The 19,303-nt window shown below is 44.8% G+C and overlaps 1 protein-coding gene across 1 annotated transcript; it reads left to right on the top strand.

Annotated features, from left to right (window-relative positions):
* The first annotated feature begins 819 nt into the window (after positions 1 to 819).
* PRPF40A (pre-mRNA processing factor 40 homolog A) lies at positions 820 to 18,413 on the top strand. Its single transcript, XM_041467317.1, has 26 exons — positions 820 to 1,274; positions 2,612 to 2,749; positions 4,504 to 4,584; positions 5,876 to 5,906; positions 6,120 to 6,142; positions 6,824 to 6,901; positions 6,981 to 7,091; positions 7,852 to 7,972; positions 8,417 to 8,441; positions 9,095 to 9,181; positions 10,168 to 10,276; positions 10,565 to 10,629; positions 11,178 to 11,342; positions 11,615 to 11,723; positions 12,176 to 12,326; positions 12,427 to 12,560; positions 12,927 to 13,041; positions 13,162 to 13,253; positions 13,371 to 13,487; positions 13,990 to 14,127; positions 15,023 to 15,118; positions 15,958 to 16,044; positions 16,147 to 16,243; positions 16,349 to 16,410; positions 17,051 to 17,185; positions 17,417 to 18,413. The coding sequence occupies exons 1-26, from the start codon at positions 912 to 914 to the stop codon at positions 17,507 to 17,509; spliced, it is 2,823 nt and encodes a 940-aa protein (XP_041323251.1). The 5' UTR covers positions 820 to 911; the 3' UTR covers positions 17,510 to 18,413.
* The last annotated feature ends 890 nt before the right edge of the window (positions 18,414 to 19,303 follow it).

Genomic DNA, 19,303 nt, shown 5'->3' with positions numbered 1-19,303 from the left:
TTACCTTGATTTAATCAATTAACTCCTTCCTCCACACCAACACCTTGGCAGGAGGGCTTTGTGCGAGGAAAACAGCAGGATTTTAACATTTTCTGAAAGCCAGAGTTACATTTTAGACACCGCCAGCTGAAGTTACACTGAGCTTTAACATTGTTTGTTTGCAGTTCTCCTTTTCTGACTTTTTTCCCGAGGCCCTGGAAGGACAGGATTCAAGGAATGGGTTCCCTTGATCCCAGGGCAGGGATGGATGGGATATCGGGAATTCCTGGCTGTGAGGGAGGGGAGGCCCTGGAATGGAATTATTCCCACAGCAGCTGAGGCTGCCCCTGGATCCCCGGCAGCGCCACGGCCTCACGGCCGCCAGAGCTCCCGGAGCGCTCGGGAAGGACTCGCAGGCACAGGGGGGGACTGTCGGGCTGTGCAGGTGCAGGAGTGGGACGGGCTGATGGCGGTGGGCGCGCTCCCAGCGGGATATTCCCCGTTCCCAGCGGGATATTCCCGTTCCCACCGGGCTCACCCCGCCCGCCATGGCGGCCGCTCCCCCTCAGCGGCACCAACCACGGCGCGCGGCGCGGGGGGGTCCGAGCGCCTCCCCGGCCGCGCTCGGCCCGTACCACCCGCACCGCCGCGGGGGGGGNCACGAACGCGGAGCGTACCACGCAGCACGACTGAGGGGAGATCTACCGCCACCTCCCGAGCTGAGCCGAAACGGTAGAGCGGGAAGTCACCCCCTCCTTCCGGCGCTGTTGGTACCGCCCGGCTCATCGCGCACCGCCCCCGCTCCCACGTGAGCGGTCTCCCGGCGTGCCCCGCGCTCGGCCGCCGCAGCCGCCGCTTCGCTCCGCGCCCCGCGCTCCCGGGAGCCGCCTCAGCCAGTCCCGCGCCGCGGGGCCGGGCCGCCCGCCGCCGCCATGTCCGGCGGGGACTCCACGGCCGCGGCCGCCGCCGCCTCCCCGCAGCCGCTGCCGTTCTCGCTGCCGAAGCCGCCGCCCCTCATGCAGCTGACGCCGGGCGACGCCGTGCGGCCGGTGGGCTCGGGCGCCGACCAATCGCCGAAGAGCGCGCGGCTGGCGGCGCGCCCCGATTGGCCGGCGGGGAAGCCCGTCAGCCTGCTGGCGCCGCTGCTCCCGCCCCGCGGGGAGCCCGAGCCGCTGCTGCCCTTCGGGCCCGCGGCCCCGCGGCCGCCGCTGCGCGGGCGCCTCCTGGGCCGCTGCGGGGGCTCCCTGCTCAGCCCCGCCATGCGGCCCGGCGGCGTCGACCGCGGCTCTCTCATGGTGAGTGCGGGCTCGGGGCGGGGGCACGGAGTCACGGCGTGCGGACGCTGGTCCCGCCTCCCTGCTCCGGGGTCAGCCCAGGGTTGGGTGGGATGGGCATCCCATGGCGCGGGGCTGTGTCCGGGCGGTTCTGGGTGTCCCCGCTGGGGGAGACGCCGAGCCCGCTCGGTGCACCTGTCACCCGCGCAAGGAGGAAGTTGTTGCTCGTGTACAGGTGGGACTTCCTGGGCATCAGTCCCGGCATTCCTCTGGTGCCATTGCTGGGCCCTGCTTGGAGCCTTCCCTGCACCCAGGGACAGCCAGGCCTGAGCCCCTCTCACTGGGGCTCCTCTCCAGGCTGAGCAGCCCCGGCTCCCTCAGCCTTTCCTGGGCACGGAGCTGCTCCAGCCCCTTGCTCAGCTCCAGGAGCTCCTGGCCCTGCTGTGCTGAGGAGCCAGAGCTGACACAGCACTCGGAGGGGCAGGATCCCTGCCTGACCTGCTGGGAATGCCCTTCCCGTTGCCCCCAGGGCACAGGGGATCACAGACCTGGCTGTGTCCAGAGCTGAGAAGGATCTGGAGCCCCAGGAGTAGCTGAGGGAGCTGGAAAGGGGCTCAGCCTGGAGGAAAGCAGGCTTGGGAGGACCTTTTCAGCACCAGGGTGGTAGGTCTCTCTGAAAGTAAATCAACACTCCAGAAAGGGTCAGAGGAGACTTCTAGGAAACCCCGTTCCACCTGGAATTACCTGGGACTTGGGAAACAGAGGCTGTCACTGCATGTGTTGTGAGAGGATGTGACTGGGAAAAGTCAAGTTCTGCCCAGAAGATGGAAACCTTTTTAGTTGCTCATGGTTTCTTTGTGTGCTCCCAGCCCCAGGGAGACTTCTGGGATAAGAAAAAAACATTGGAAAACTCCTTTTGGACTGAAAGGTGTAGAGTTAGGGGAAATGAGGGGAGGATTCCTTCCCTGGGAGGGTGGGGATTCCTGGGATGCAGTTCCAGGCTGCCCCATCCCTGGAAGTGTCCAAGGCCGGGTTGGAGCACCTGAGATAGTGGAAGGTGTCCCAGAGGGTGAAACTGCAAGAACTTTAAGGTCCCTTCAACCCAAACCATTCTGGGATTCTGTGATGAATAATTTGATTTATTTTTTTCCTCCTGCTAAATGTATTTTCCAAAGGGAGATTCTGCCCGGGCTTTATCTTAAGGTACTCTCAGAGTTGCATCTGTCTGAAGCAGAAAGTTGCGAAAGAGTTGGATTAATTAAAAACTCTGGGAAAGGGCTTTTCCTTCTTCCCTTTGGTGTTGGTGTTTGGGGTGGCTGCCTCGGTGCTGACTGTCCCTGGCTGTTGGTGTTTTCCAGATGGGCCACCCGGGAATGCCCCACTACCCCCCCATGGGGATGCACCCCATGGGCCAGAGACCTCCCAACATGCCCCCGGTTCCCCACGGGATGATGCCTCAGATGATGCCCCCCATGGGAGGACCCCCGATGGGGCAGGTAAGGCAATTCCAGCAGCGTTTCATTCCCAGGGATCCCTGAGGTGGGGAGATCTCCTGGGAAAAGGAAAGGGGGTTTGATCCTGGCCAGGGTGAAACTCTTCTTATGGAGAGCTGGGAATTGATGCTCCTCTGTAGCTTTAATTAGAAATTGGTGTGATAACAGGTAATTGATGCACCTCTAACTTTAATTATCAGTCCATAATTTGGGATTTGTTCAAGTGGTTTGGAATAAGAACAGGTAATTAATGTATCCCTGACTTTAATAAATCCCAAGTGATGGATTCAAAGTTTTTTTGGAATGAGAACAGGTAATTAATGCACCTCTAACTTTAATTATCAGTCCATAATTTGGGATTTATTCAAGTGTTTTGGAATGAGAACAGGTAATTAATGTACCTCTAACTTTAATAAATCCTAAACTATGGATTTATAATTAAAGTTTTTTGGATGATAACAAGTAATTAATGCACCTCTTAACTTTCAGTCCATCATTTGGGATTTATTAAAGTTTTTGGAATGAGAGCACGTAATTAATGCACCTTTAATTATCAATCTATAATTATTATTTATTCAAGTTTTTTTGGAAGTTTCCTGTAGATTTTGAAGGGATAAGTTTGTCTTGGGACTTCAGGTTTCTGTAATTGTTGGCCAATTCCTCCACCCACACATGTGAACATTACAGCAAGGGAAGAAACAGAATTTTTGCAGAATTCCTGTTGGAATCCTGGGGGCTGGTTTGTAATCCCTGTATCCCATTGCTGCTGATGCCATGGGATTGGAAAAGCCCTGGCAGGTGACACAGCCACGACCGTGGCCCTGCTTTTGGCAGCTTTTCTTCTCAATTACCACATTTCCTGTGTGGTTTGTGATGAAATCCTCAGCTCTTAAAAGAAATCATTCTCCTTGCGGGTGTAATAAGTATCCCAGGAATGCTGAATGTCCTTGGGATGCTCCTTGTGATGGTGCATTATGGAAGAGAGGCAGGGAAGGATGAAACCCTTGGGAACAGCCCGTGGTGATAACTCCTCTTCCTTTGCAATTCCTTGGACACAGCATCCCTGTTTTTCCTTAAATTGGTGGGAGTTTTTTCAGTGGGGATTTGCAGCTTCTGGGGTAAAAATAAAGCAATTTTTAAAAAATGAGGAGGATTTGACTCATTAGCACCATATGTGTTCATTAGGAAGGGAAGTAGAAATTCTGGTTTGTTTCTCTGCTTTTTTGTACCTCCTTTTCCTCAATTCCCACTCTTAGCCAGGGAATATTTCAATATTTCATATTTTATGGAGCAACTCAGGACTTTTTGGTAGATGGAGAGCAAAAAGCTGAAGGTAAATGTCACACCTGGGAGTTCACCTTTGCTTTGTTCCTTTATTCCCTGTAGCCTTGGAATTCTGCAGGAATCATTCCCAACCTTTGCTTTTCCTGCTTCCACTCAGGATTTCAGTGATGGAATCAGGTCCCACATCATTTGCTGTTGTTCCTTTGGAGTTTAATGGTTTTTATTGATATTTCCTGTCCAGCTTTGGAATCTGGACATGCCATTCCTAATAGGAATATCCCAATTTAGTGGGAACGTGATGAAGGGAATCACAATCCCACAAATCTGTTTGATTTTTCCTTGCCTGAGAGGGAATGTTTGGGTTGTTTTGTTTTAAATTAAAAAGAAGTATCACATAATGGCTTTTAAATAAAAATAGTGTGTTTTGTGTTGAGGATATGATAAAATATGTGGGAAATGCTCTTGAATTCCAGATGCCTGGAATGATGCAGTCGGTGATGCCTGGAATGATGATGTCCCACATGTCCCAGGCTGCCATGCAGCCCACGGTTCCTGTGAGTGTAATTTCCTTTTTTTTCATTTTTAAAAGCTCTTTTTAGCAGTTGCTCTTGATCACTCTTTGCTTTCTTTAATTAGATGAGAAGAATTTAAATTTTAAATGTGTTTTTCCTTACAGTGGAGTTTTATGTGGTCTTGAATAATTACAAAAATAAGATTTTTGTGATTTTTATCAGTCTTTAAGTTCTTTTTAATTTCCCTTTAATTCACTTCCTGGAATTTGGAAGGAATCATTGTGACCTTGGATTGTTAAATTGTCTGACCAAGAGATTCTTCTCTATTAAATTGCAAATTTTTAAGGGTTTTAATTAATCATTAGGTGAGATATTAATCTCTTTAATTCAGTATTAAAGAGATTTTTTATTAGAAGTACCTGAAATTCAGTTGAGTATAAAAATTGCTGGAATAGCTCAAGGAATGAGGAATTCTTTGGGTGGAAACAGAGAGGGAAAAGTTAAAATATAGGTAAAATCTCTGAGGGGAAAAAATTCAAATCCTGTTCTTAAGAAATAAATTTAGTCCAGGCCTAAGAGATTCACTTGAAACCAGTTCCAGTCATTTCAATTTAGAAATAAATTATTTTAATGAGTTTTTTTCCCATGCAGATTTAAATCCCTAAATTCCTATGGAATTTCCTCTAATGCTGAGCACAAACCTTGGCTGTGCTGATTTGAAGCAGTGAAATTCCTAGAAATCAGTATTTTGGTCAGATTAGTACTCTTAAAACACATTTAAAAATTCCTAGAAATTGCTGTTTTGGTCAAATTAATGCTCTTAAAATACACAACAAATTCTTAGGAATTTCCTGGTTTATTCCTATCGGATAATAGAAAATCAGATTGATCCAATGTGATTTATTTTCACTTTTTGACCATTTTTTCTGTTTTCCTCAGGAATATTTGAAGTTTGTAGCTGAGAGCTGAAAATAAACCTTAAGCAAAGCTAAATCCACAAGGGAAAGGATGGGAAGACTTGGAATTTTGTTGATTTTTTTCCTTAATTTGAAGGAATTTCACGAAGAAAGAGCTCCATGCATGCTACTTTAATACACCCAAAGCCTTGTGCTCCATAATTATCCCACCTAATGATGTTCCTAATTGCTTATTTAAGGAGCAGCAATAATTAAGGGGGAAGCAGGAATCCTTATTTAAGGAATTGAGCCTTTTGTGGCAGAAAAGCCTTGTTTGGGTAATGAGTATTGGAATTATTTTTAGGATTTAATTCCTCAGGAATTAATTACTTACATTTAATTGTTTAAGTATTTAATTGTTTTAATTATTTTTACAGCCGGGAGTGAACAGCATGGATGCACAAGTAGGTGAGTAAAACAACTTGATATAATTTCAAAATATTTAACCAAAATCAGCTGAAAGATTTAAAAATTCCCCTTTTCCCTAAAATGGAATGGAACATTTCAGTCCTGGGGTCTCCACTGATGCCCAGGACATTTTTTTCCTTGCACACATGGAGGAATATTTAGGAAAACGAAGCAACCAGACCTTTCATTCATATTTAATTATTTATTTTTCAGGTGTGACCCCTCCAGGGACTCAGGTATGTGGAAAGCACAATTCCAGAAGGTTGGAACTCCAGTGTGGTGTGGGGCAAACTTGGTTTTAGGGATTTAGAGGAAAACCTTAATTCAATTTTTTCCTCCCCTCCTCTTTCCCCCTGCTTTTTTCCAAGTTTTTGGTTGTTCCTTGAAATCTGTGGGCCTTGTCCCTCCTTAATTATTAAATAGGTGATATTCACATTATTTCCATGGAATTTTCATCCTGTCTATTGGCCTGTCAGGAAATCCAGTTTTCCCTGGCCATATCCAATCCCTGATCCCTAGGAGCTGGATGCAGTCCTGATTCCAGGGAATTCATGGGAAAGCTGGCTGTGGAAAGCAGCAGGAAGTGTGGTGTGAGGGAGCTCAGGGAGCCAGAATCTTCCTGAAGCAAATTTTCCTCAAGATTTGGGAGCAGGGAGTGCTGCTGGAATTGTGCCTTGGGGTTGTTGTAGTGTAACCCCTTCACTTCCTGGTGGGAATCATACCCTTGGGAATGTGCAGTTGAACAGCTCCGCTCCCAAAGAAGGAGGTTTTTGGGAAAAATACTGACTTAAGGTGTGAATTTGGCTCCCTGCCTTTCCTGTGCTGCTGAACCACTTGGAAAATCCAGGGTATTTGGGTGAAAGCCACCAGTTAAAGTTAATGAGGATTTTCCAAGGCCTGTTCTGTCTCCTCCTCAGACAACGCATCCCGTGGTCTCCACAGTGCAGCAGAGCTCCACCACCACCAGCTCTGCCAGCGAGGAGCACTCCAAGCAGGTTTGTATCCCACTGGTTTTGTGCAGCTGGATCCCATTTTTTTTTCCATCGTTATTAATTTGGCTTGGGATCTTGCCAGAAATCCACGTGGACGGAGCACAAATCTCCAGATGGAAGAACTTACTACTACAACACCGAGACCAAGCAGTCCACGTGGGAGAAGCCAGATGACCTCAAAACCCCTGCTGAGGTAACCAAATCCCAAATTCATTCTGGGATACTGTGGGAACATGAGGATTTCCAAGCCTGACACCTGCAGCAGGGAGAATTCTGCTGGAAGAAGTGGGAGCAAACTCTTCTGATGAGAAATGTTCCTAAAATATTTGGATTGTTCTCCTTATGTTGGGAGAACCTGAGGGTGCAGAGTGGCCAAAATTCCGCCATTTTCCTCATTTTTAGTTAGGCTTTTTAAATTAAAAATCTGTCTTTTTTATTATTTGGAGAAGTAATAGAAATATAATTTAGAGAAGTGTTTAGAGAAGAAAAAATTCCTAAAAATTACCATTTTGGTCAAATCAGTGCTGTTAAAATATACAACAAATTCCTGAGAATTCCCCTGGTTTATTCCTGTTGGATAATAGCAAATCAAATTGATCCAATGTGATTTATTTTCACTTTTTAGCCAATTTTTCTGTTTTCCTAAGGAATATTTGGTGTTTGTCACTGAAAGCTGAAAATAAACCTTAAGCAAAGCTAAATCCACAAGGAAAATGATGGGAAAACTTGGAATTTCGTTGATTTTTTTTTCCTTAATTGGAAGGAATTTCAAGAGGGAAGAGCACCAGGAATTAATACACCCAAGACCTTGTGCCCCATAATTATCCCACCTAATGATGTTCCTAAATTGCTTATTTAAGGAGCAGCAATAATTAAGGGGGAAGCAGGAATCCTTATTTAAGGAGTTACTAAAGGAGATTTTCCTTGGAAAATCTTTGTTTTCTCTCCATCAGCAATTGTTGTCCAAGTGTCCCTGGAAGGAGTATAAATCAGATTCTGGGAAGCCTTATTATTACAATTCCCAAACAAAGGAATCCCGCTGGGCAAAACCCAAAGAGCTGGAGGATCTTGAAGGTAAAAGAGCTGGACTTGTATTTTTAGAAATATATATGAATTAATTACATTGTTTATTTAAATAGCAACAAAATCAGTTGGGGGGGAAAGAATAAGTGTAAAAAAATAATAGGCAGCAGTAATTTAAGTATTTCCATTCCTAAAATTCTGTTTAATAATTCTGCCTCTCTTGAGTCTTTGAATTATATTTTTTTACAAATTAAAAGAATTATTTTAAACCAAAAAGTAATTTTTATATTGTCCAATCTTTTGTAGTGGCATTTCTAAACTTTATTTTACTCTTGATTGATTTCAGTCTTTGAAGGGCACAAACATTAAAATTTTTGATAGTAACAAAAACATTTAAAACTTTCCTTCTATTAAATCAAGAATTCCCAGAACTCCATATGTATATGAACTATTTTAAAGCTATATTTTAATTGTTTTTCTCCTTTTTCTCCCTAGCAATGATTAAAGCTGAAGAAAACAGGTACATTCTTAATGTTACGCTGATCTTTTCCTGAGGGCCTTCAAACTTTTTCTGAGGGTCTTTCAGCCTTTCCTGGGGATCCTCAAACCTTTCCTGAGGAAGTTTAAACCTTTTTCCTGAGGGCCTTCAAACTTTCCCTAGGGCCCTACAAACCTTTTTTCCTGAGGGCCTTTCAGCCCTTTTTTTTACTGAGGCTCTTCAAACTCTTTTTCCTGATGGCCTTCAAACCTTTCCTAGGATTCTTCAAACCCTCTTTCCTGAGGGCCTTCAACCCTTTTTTTCTTCCTGAGGGCCTTCAAACCCTTTTTCTTCCTGAGGGCCTTCAGCCCTTTTTTCTTCATGAGGGCCTTTAACCCGTTTTTTTCCTGAGGGCCTTCAAACCCTTTTTCCTGAGGGCTTTCACCCTTTTTTCCCTGAGGGTCTTCAACCCCTCTTTCCTGAGGCTCTTCACCCCTTTTTTTCCTGAAGGTCTTCAAGCACTTTTTTCCCTGAGCGCCTCACAAACCCTTTTCCCTGAGGGCCTATAAACCTTTTCCGAGTTTAACTCACCCTCAACCCCTCCTTCCCCACATTTCCCACATCCCTAAGCTGCCCCTTTGTCCCAAATCTCGAGAGCGGTGCCTGCAGGTGACGGTTGTTGTTTTTGTCCCCAGCACGAAGCCGGAGGACGCGGCTGCCGCCGCCTCGGCTCCGGCCGCGGACGCTCCGAGCGGGGCCAGGGTCTTCCCACTTAAAGCAAGGTCTTCAAGGGAATGAATAATTTACCACAGGACAAGAGGGAATGGCTTTGAGATGATAGAAGGCAGGCTTAGATGAGGGATTGGGAATAAATCATTTCCTGGGAAGGTGATGAGGCCCTGGCACAGGTTTCACAGGGAAGCTGGCTGCCCCTGGATCCCTGGCAGTGCCCAAGGCCATGTTGGACATGGGGGCTGGGAGTGCCTGGGACAGGGGAAGGTGTCCCTGCCATGGAGCCGGGTGGGCTTTACTGCCCCTTCCCATCCAAGCCATTCCATGATTCCATGACAATTTATGAAGCCTCAAGGCTTTGCTGCAGTTTTTCATTTCTCAGCGGCATCAGTGACAGGAACATTCCATGGATTTTCCAGGATCTGTAAGAATTTGCCATTAAACACTTCCCTATTTATGCTCCTTTTCCATGGATGTGTGTCATGGGTTATCACTGGAAGAAAATAAAATACTAAAGGGATTTTTATCTGTTCTGGCCAGGATTCCGTTTTTAAAAGGGTTTTTTTTTTTTTTGGCCGGGGTTTCTTTTTTTTTTTTTTTTTTTTAAATAATTAAAAATCTGTTATGTGTAAAATTATAATTAAGATTTTTATCATTCAAAAAAAAAATGCTGTTGGGGATTTTAGGCAGCAGGACATAATTAAGGAGAAGAGGCCCATTTTTATGCACTTCATATTTTTTGTAAAATATTAATAGTCATGCTGAACTTCAACACCACATTTTTAGGAATAATTTTTAGATAGCTTTAGCAGGCAGCCAGCTGCAGGAGGGAAATATTTTGCCTCAGTAATTTATTTTTTTGATCTCTTTTTCATCAGTTGTGGTGCCTGTAAGGAAAACCCTTGTATGAATTATTAGAATTATTTTTTTACTTGGAGTTGCTATTTAGAAAACTCATTCTGTGATGGTTTTTGACTCTTTAAGTGCCTCTAACTTAGAAAAAAATGCTGAAATAATAAAACTCCTTTTGCTTTAGTGCTGCTGCAAAGAAGGAGGATGAGGATGCCCAACCAGTTAAAAAAACCTACACGTGGAACACAAAGGAAGAGGCCAAACAAGCATTTAAAGAACTGCTAAAAGAAAAGGTATTTGAGCCAATTATTAACATTTTATTGACCAATTATTAATGTTTTCTTGAACTACAAAACCTGGTTTGATTTCTGTTTTATTTGCCAGATTTTACTTGTTTTTTTTGGGGGAAGAATTCCTCACTCTTGAGGAAATGAAAGAAAAGAGCATGGCAGTGAAGTGTTGTTTTAGGTTCAAAATAAAATGTTCTTTTTTTTCTTCTCCCCATGGCTGTTTTTAAGGAATTATTCCTTGTTGGATGTTAATTCCAGGTCTGATTCATCCATAATTTCCTGTTTTCACAGCGGGTTCCATCCAATGCTTCCTGGGAGCAGGCCATGAAAATGATCATTAATGACCCCAGATACAGGTACTGAGTCCTCCTTCAATTCCACACAAACCTTTTCTTAGGGAATTTACTTCCAAAAAATCCCAACTTCTGTCAGCAACTCCTGCACTTGTGCCACTGGCAGGGAATTGTCTTCCTTCCCTCCATAAGGAGATGCTTCCAACAGCTTCATTTTTATTGGGAATAAGTGGAAGTTAGTAATTTATGCTGATTTAGGGATGAAAATGTTCAGACTAATTTTATCTCAAATCTAGATTATTCAAAATGTTTTCTTTTGCTTTCTGGTTTTGATTTTTCTTATTTATTTTTCTTATTTTCTTTTTCTTCTTTTTCTGATTGCTCTGGGTTTTTTTTTTTTCTTGCTTTCTTTTTTTTTTCCTGTTTTTTTTTCCCCTGTTTTTTTTGGTTTTTTTCCCTAGTTTTCTTGCTTTCCATTTTTTTTTTCTTCTGATTCCTTGATTTCCTTTTCTTTTTTCTTTTTTTTCTGATTTTCCTTTTCTGATTTTTGTCTTTTCCTGATTTTTTTGATTTATAAATAACATTGCTCTTTGCTTTTCTTTCCTGGGAAGTGCTTTGGCAAAACTGAGTGAAAAGAAGCAGGCCTTTAATGCCTACAAAGTTCAGACAGAGAAGGAGGAGAAGGAAGAAGCCAGATCCAAGTACAAGGAGGCCAAGGAATCCTTCCAGCGCTTCCTGGAAAACCATGAGAAGATGACATCCACCACCAGATACAAGTAAGACACTTGGAATAAAAATCCTGATGGGATGCACTGCTTGGAGTGGCATCAACTTCCATTTTTAGATTTTTTCTTTCCTTTATGAAAATTCAAAAGATGCCACCAAAAAAAAAAAAAAAAAACACTTCCCAAGAGGGAAAATCAAGGAGAATTCCTAGAAGTGTTCCTTCTTGGAGCAGAGCTCTCCCTGATGTTGTGGGGAATTGATGGATCATTCAGTCACCAATAAATCAATAAATAGTCGTGTGGTTTTCATTTGCTTTGCCCAGAAAAGCTGAACAGATGTTTGGGGAGATGGAAGTGTGGAATGCCATATCCGAGCGGGACCGGCTGGAGATTTATGAGGATGTTCTGTTCTTCCTGTCCAAGAAGGAGAAGGTAAGTTCCCTTCAAATCCATCCAACAACTTGTTCCTAAACCACTTCAAACCTGTGCTTGAGGCTCTACGGCAGATAAACAGCTTTTAGGGAAGGTTTTTGGGTTTATTGGGATTTATTCCTGCTGATTTCACCATGTGTTGAATTTTTTGGGGGATTTTAGTCAATCACATGATAGATTTTATTCTGGATCAGTGAAATAATAATAAGATGAAAAATTTATGTTGTTTTGTGTCCAAGGATGGGGCTTGGAGCAACCTAGTCTCTGTCCAGGGCAGGAGATTGGAATGGGATGAGCTTTAAGGACCCTTCCAACGCAAACCACTGCAGAATTCCCTGATTTTATATAAATTAAAGACTAATTTCATATTTCCTCAGAGAACACACTAGATATCTTACGTTTCTATCCAAACCACCTCAAATTGAGCCCAAAAAATAAACTTTTCCCCTCAGGAACAAGCCAAGCAGCTGCGGAAGAGGAACTGGGAAGCTCTGAAGAACATCCTGGATAACATGGCCAACGTCACCTACTGCACCACCTGGTCAGAGGCCCAGCAGTACCTCATGGACAACCCCACCTTTGCTGAGGATGAGGAGCTCCAGAGTATGTCTGTGGGCTCTGGAATTCTCTGGGGAGGAGGATTCTTGCAGACTTGGAAGGAATAACCTGATTTTTTCCCCCGTTCTCCCTGTGTTCTTGCTAGACATGGACAAGGAGGATGCCCTGATCTGTTTTGAGGAACATATCAGGGCCTTGGAGAAAGAGGAGGAGGAAGAGAAGCAGAAAAGTTTGCTGAGGGAAAGGAGGAGGCAGCGTAAAAACCGGGAATCTTTCCAGGTTGGTGGAATTTGGGGTTCTGTCCTAAAAATGTCATGGGATATCATAGGATATTCAACGTGGGGTTTTTTTATTTCTGAGGGTTGATTCAAGGGGGGTGTTCAAAGCCTGAGGTGTGGGGTTGTGGCATTTTCTCTGCTGTGTTACACTCAAGGGAAAAATCAGAGGGAACAGGCCTGGATGGGAAGGAGATGCAGCTGGAATGTTGTAGGTGGTGGAGAAGGGCAGGAAGAACAAGGGAAAAAGTGATTTTTCAATCCTGTTGGAACAAGAACGGAATTCCAGTTACAAGCCAATCCATCCCAGCTGGTACCAAGGAGAAGCTTGAGGAATGACTCCAAATTCCCATTTGCCTTGTTTTTGCAGCTGTTTCTGGATGAGCTGCACGAGCATGGACAGTTACACTCCATGTCCTCCTGGATGGAATTGTACCCAGCCATCAGCTCTGACATCAGATTCACCAGCATGCTCGGCCAGCCTGGTAAGGAGGGGAAATCCCAGGCTTTGGGGCAGGCCACAGCAGTTCTTCCTACTTTTTAACACCTAAAAATGCAGCTCTGGGCTTAAACCTGACCTGTGGCTTACCAAAACCTTCCCTCAGGATCAACGGCGCTTGACCTGTTCAAGTTTTATGTGGAGGATTTAAAAGCTCGTTACCACGACGAGAAGAAGATAATTAAAGACATCTTAAAGGTGAGCGTTACCTGGCTCCTCCTTGAATTGCACATTTCCCATCCGAGGGAGCTGGGATTTCCTTGGAATTGCAGGAATTCCTGATTTCCCTCGTGCCAAAGGAGCTGTTTTTTCCAGGATAAAGGATTTGTGGTGGAGGTGAACACTTCCTTTGAGGATTTTGTCACTGTCATCAGCTCTACTAAAAGAGCCACCACGTTGGATGCAGGGAATATCAAACTGGCTTTCAACAGTGTAAGTATGAATTAATAAATAATTAATTGGGATATCTGGATAATTAGGATGTGAAATCCCTTCTCCAGACAGGAATTAGGGTTTATTTTCTAACTAATTCCATAATATTTGAGGAATATTCTGTTATTTAGGGTTACTTAACTGATTTCAGTTGTCACAATAAAAATAAACCTTAGTCCAAGCAGTCAGCATTCCCAGACTTGAGGAATTCTGGGATAGGAATTCAGTGATGCTCTCCTGTTTGTCCATAAGATTTCTCCTGATTTGTGTGATTCTGTAGTTTTGCATCATTGGATTTTCACCAACAGCAATTCCGTGCTTGGAAAAGAAATAATTGATTGATTTTTGATAAAATAATTGAATATCATCGCTTTGATTTATTCATTAAATACAGGAAAAGCGGTTAATTTCCTTGTGTTTTCCAAGTGCCTCAGACACAGCTCTGAGGGTGAGCTGTGCAGAATTCCCAGTAAATGGAATTCTCTTCTTTGGATTCCCACAGCTGCTGGAGAAGGCGGAAGCGCGGGAGCGCGAGCGGGAGAAGGAGGAGGCCCGGAAGATGAAGAGGAAGGAATCAGCCTTCAAGAGCATGCTGAAACAAGCCACCCCTCCCATCGAGCTGGATGCTGTCTGGGAGGATGTAAGGAGGAGAATTCCTTGGGGAAAACATTCCCAGATTCCCAAGCAGGCCCCTGCTCATCCCTAAAAAAGGAGTGTTCACCAGGCTCTTCCTGCTTCTGCTGATGGGGCTGCAAAATCCCGTCAGACCCCGTGGATTCTTCAGGAGAACTCGGGGTTGGGTGGGAAAAGCTTCATCCTTCTGAAACAAAAACATCCTAAAAACACAAAACCCCCTCAAGAAATCCCAGAATCCCCCACAAAGTGAATTGAAATTATTGAGAACTTGCTCCTGGATAAAATACCCTGGAAAACCTTTGCTTTCCAAGGATAATTTATATAAAGATTTGGGGTTTTTTAACCCCCTTAATTCCCTTAAATGGAATGTGCAGGGAGAACAGTAGGATTCTCCATGTTTCCATGAGTTAGAGCTTCCCTGAACACTGGAAATTTGGGATTTGCTTGGAAATCTGGGATGAAAAATTCAGCCTTGCAGCAGTTCAGGGGCTTTTCAACTGGTGAAAATAATTTTTTTAATGATTTTTAAATTTTTTCTATTATTTTTATTATCTTTATTATTTATTTTTTATTATTATTATTTCTTCATATTTCTGTTATTATTAGTTTTTTTCCATTTTTTTCAGGGCTTTAGTTTTCTTATTATTTATTTTTATTTTATTTCTTATCTTTCTTATTACTTTTATTATACCTTACTATTTTTATTCTTCCTTTTTATCTTTATTCATTATTATTTATATTGGTTTTATTATTATTTCTTACTGGTTTTCTTATTTCTTATTGCCATTTTCATTACTGCATTATATTTTATTTTCTTCTATTTCTTCTATCCTAATATTTTAATACATTTATAATTTAATTTCTTTGAATATCATTAATGGAATTAATTTTCCTGACAGATCAGAGACAGATTTGTGAAGGAACCAGCATTTGAAGACATCACCCTGGAATCTGAAAGGAAAAGGATATTTAAGGATTTCCTTCATGTACTTGAGGTAATTGTTCCTTTATTTTTGAAATCATTGGACAACAAGAAAAATTCCTTCCACATTGAGTGGGAAGGGGAAGGATTTAATGGAATTTTTTCCATAAAGTGATACCAGGAGATTAATTTGATTTTTCAGCTCTCACCCTTGGGGGTTTTGTTGCATTTCTTGCAGTTTGGAAGAATTTGAACTGAAATTTTGACTTTTAATTCTGTAATTTCCAATTAGGCAGAGCAAGGGGTGGGTTTAGGCCAGGCTTAACCTGGATCCAGGGAGCAGATCCATGGGAACCCAGCTGTTGTTCCTTGCTCCTGGCTCCTTTATTGCAGCTCCAACGTGGCAGCAGTGCCCATTTTTAGATGTTTTGACATTAAAAGGTGATGGAGGAGTTTTTAACCTTTCCCAGCTTTTGTTGATGAGGAGAAAGATCCCATCAGATTTTTGGGATGACCTGTAAGAGCTGTGAGGTTGTTCTGCCATGAAATGGTGATTCTGGAGTTTTTATCCTTTCCCACCTTTCTTGGATAAGGAAAGCCATCCCATCAGGTGTTTGGGATGTCCTGAAGGAGCTGATGAGGTGGTTCTGCCATGAAATGGTGATTCTGGAGTTTTTATCCTTTCCCACCTTTCTTGGATAAGGAAAGCCATCCCATCAGGTGTTTGGGATGTCCTGAAGGAGCTGATGAGGTTTTACTGCCCCGTCCCTAGAACTGTCCAAGGCCAGGTTGGAGCACCCTGCCCCAGGGAAGTTGTCCTTACCCATGGTGGAACAAGCTGGGATTTCGGGGCCTTTCCAAGGCTAATCCCTGCTGGAATTCTGAGCTCTCTCCTCCTTGCCTTGCCCACAGCACGAGTGCCAACACCACCACTCCAAGACCAAGAAACATTCGAAGAAATCCAAAAAACACCACCGGAAGCGCTCGCGCTCCCGCTCCGTGAGTATCCCTGAAAACCCTCCCTCTGCCATTCCCAGCTGCGCTGATTGCTGCTGGAATTCCCGTTACTAACTGGAATTCTCCCCTGGGCTGTGTGTGAAGGGCTCAGAGTCCGAGGATGACGACAGCCACTCCAAGAAGAAGCGGCAGCGCTCGGAATCGCGGTCGGTGTCCGAGCGTTCGTCCAGCGCCGAGTCCGGTACGGGGTGGGATGGGATGGGATTGGCTTTAAGCCAGCTGTGCTGTTCTCCTTTGGGATTTTTCCATTGATTCCTGGGCGTTTTGTTTCTCCCTGTGGCTGCAGAGAGGAGTTACAAGAAGTCCAAAAAACACAAGAAGAAGAGCAAGAAGAGGAGGCACAAGTCTGTAAGTGAAGATCAGTTTTTAGTTGGGTTCTGGACAACCTGGCACCTGCTGTCAATAATCCCAACTGGATTTTCCTAGGGAAAAATGGGGATCAAGCTTGGGGAGGGTATTGCCAGAATAACAACTTTCTGTTACATATTCCTAATATTAAACCACTTAAAACTGCTGAATTTGGAGGGTTTAACTCCAGGTGAAGGACTCCATGAGTCCTGGGATTTGCTGTTTATCCTGGCAAATCCAGGTGTTCTTCATTGGGGGGTGCTGGGAAGGATCCCAGCCATTCCTTGTGCCTGCCTGAGCATCAGGGTTGTGTTGGAAGCTGAGTTGTACAAGAGCAGCAAAAGGATCCAAAATGCAGAAGGAGCTTCACTTCTCCCTGGGAGGGTGGGCAGGCCCTGGCACAGGGTGCCCAGAGGAGCTGTGGCTGCTCCATCCCTGGAAGTGTCCAAGGCCAGGGTGGACAACCTGGAGCAACCTGGGATAGGGGAATGTGTCCCTGCTCGTGGCAGGGATGGAATGGGATGAGATTCAAAGTCCCTTCCAAGTTAAATCATTCCATGATTCTACAATTCTTTAAATGGAAGTTGGACTTAAAAAATATTCAACATTAATATTCACTATTCCCTTTTTTTTTCCACAGGATTCACCAGAATCTGATGTGGAACGAGAGAAGGACAAGAAGGAAAGAGAGAGGGACAGTGAGAAGGAAAGAGCCAGACAGAGATCTGAGTCCAAGCATAAATCTCCCACTAAAAAACGGCCTGGAAAAGATTCCGTAAGCTCTGCTTCCTGTTTCTCCTGATGCTTTGGGAGCTGCTGGGTGCACTCCATAGGTGTGCTCCGGGAGAGGTCAGAGCTTGCATTTGAGGATCCTGGAGGTCTTTGCCATTCCCTAGTTTGGATTTTGGGGTTTCTGAGTGGCACAGAGCAGCCGGCTCTGGCTGAGGCTCCCAGTGTGGAACCTCCCTGGACAATCCCATCCTGACACTGTCCCGTCTCTCCACAGGGAAACTGGGATACCTCTGGCAGCGAGCTCAGCGAGGGCGAGCTGGAAAAACAGAGGAGGACTCTTTTGGAGCAGCTGGATGAAGATCAATGAGAAGATCCTTGATACCAAAAATGTTTACAGGTGGCAAAATAAAACCAAGCCTTGTGTGGGCAAGGCCCTGGGGCCAGAGGCCGGTGGCCCATGGCCACAACAACGGTGGCTTTTAGTTTTTTACCACTTCAATCCAGTCAAAAGTAGAAAAATCCATGGAATTCTGAGGGCAAAGCTGTGCCTGGCCTGGAGCTGCGGGGCGGGATGGGGGCTGGGATCCCCTGGAGGGGACACGGAGGTGGCAGCAGTGTCCCCAAGCACTTTCCCGATGTCCTTCCCAAGGCAGGGAACAACCCTGGGCTGCCTGGGCAGAGCCCAGTTCAGCTTCAGGAAAAAAACCTCCTAATTTAATTCTTTGTGCTTTCGTTCTTTGATGGATTTGGTTGGGTGGGATTTTTTTTTGGGGAATAAGCAGGAGAAGGAATCCGTGTCCTGATGTGTTGTGCAATCCCCTGGATTGTGGGGTTGTTTGGCACCGGGGCTTTTGTCCAAGACTGATTGGTGTCCCGACTCCCATCGATCCCAAAGCCCAGGGAATGTTGTGGATGGGAATTCTCCTGCTGTGCCAGCAGAGGGAGCGTTTGGGACACAACCACCTCGGCATTCCCCAAATCCCACCCCCGCCCAGCCCTGGCTGTTACTCCAGCGTTTCTCTCCCCCTTCCGAAAACTTAGGAATAAAAATCCAATGTTAAACACAATTCCATGTGTTGCCTTAAGAACCTGCTGCAGAATGTACCTGCACAGCCCAGAGGAGGGAGGAGGAAGCAGCTCCAGCCCTGTTTTCCAGCCCCTGCACGTTCAGGAAGGTGCCCCCAGCCCTGCTCGGTGAGAAAATTGGGAAGCCGCTGTCCTTGGAATATTTTTGTACATTTTTATCAATGATTAAACCTTGTCTTTTAGCATGTACTGGTATTTATTTCTCCTTGAATAGTCTGTACAGCTCTGAGCCACAGACTCACTCACAAACCTGCCTGAAGACTGTTTAGATTCCTTTTCAGGAATTTATTCCCGAATTCTGACCACTTTTACCAGTGCATAAACACCCAAAGGATCAATTTATCCAGGGAATTTTCTGGCTGGGGTGGTTACAAGGCTCAGAATCCTTAAGAGCACCCTGAGACTGAAATGAGTAATGTGAAATATAAAATGCAGGAGGTTGTAACCATTTTTCCCTGGGATGCTTTGGGATTTCCTGGGATGGTTTGGGATGGGAAAGCACATCCCAGGCCTGCTGTTTCCCCCTCAAGGGTCATTGCTCATCACCCATTGCCTGGGGGAAAACCACCTGGATTTGGTCACACAGGACTTGGGGGGATTTTTGGTATCCATGGGTGTTCGGTGTGGAAATCCAGGCTGGAATATTCCAGGTTTTTCCCTGCAGGCTCTCCCAGGAAGGATGGGATAACTGCTGCTCCAGGACTGAACAATCAGCCAGGTTTGCTTTGCTCACCTGCCACCCACCTCCCTGGATTTGTATCCCCAAATGGGAATGCTCCAAGTGGGAACAGCCCAGCAGAGTTTTGGGCAGCAGGTCCTGGGATCTGGCCCGGAGCTGGGAGGAGGATTTAGAGTCTGACAGGTCCTGAGGGTTTGTAAGCAGGGAGGAACTTCTTCCAATGCTCTTACTCCCTTGCATCCACACAAATTCAAGGAAAAAGTTGTTCCTAAGGGAATATCACTTCTAAAAGGTTTGCCTTGATTTTTCCATTAAAAATAAAAAAACTGGGAATGTCCATTATTCCAAAGGTGGGGTTTTCTTAACATCTTAATTCAATTTGCTGAAAGGAACTCA

This window comes from Pyrgilauda ruficollis, unplaced genomic scaffold, assembly GCF_017590135.1.
Source record: "Pyrgilauda ruficollis isolate IOZ18807 unplaced genomic scaffold, ASM1759013v1 scaffold205, whole genome shotgun sequence".
NCBI classification, from domain to species: Eukaryota; Metazoa; Chordata; class Aves; order Passeriformes; family Passeridae; genus Pyrgilauda; species Pyrgilauda ruficollis.
The sequence above is the reverse complement of the archived record's forward strand: the minus strand, read 5'-3'. Positions and strand labels throughout refer to the sequence as shown.

What these genes read in the sequence shown, in the direction of transcription:
- PRPF40A (XM_041467317.1), top strand. Translation starts at nt 912, where the DNA reads ATGTCCGGCGGGGACTCCACGGCCGCGGCCGCCGCCGCCTCCCCGCAG. An exon ending in AGAGCTGGAGGATCTTGAAG is followed by an intron (nt 7,973 to 8,416) that starts GTAAAAGAGCTG and finishes TTTTCTCCCTAG; the next exon opens with CAATGATTAAAGCTGAAGAA. An exon ending in TAATTAAAGACATCTTAAAG is followed by an intron (nt 13,254 to 13,370) that starts GTGAGCGTTACC and finishes TGTTTTTTCCAG; the next exon opens with GATAAAGGATTTGTGGTGGA.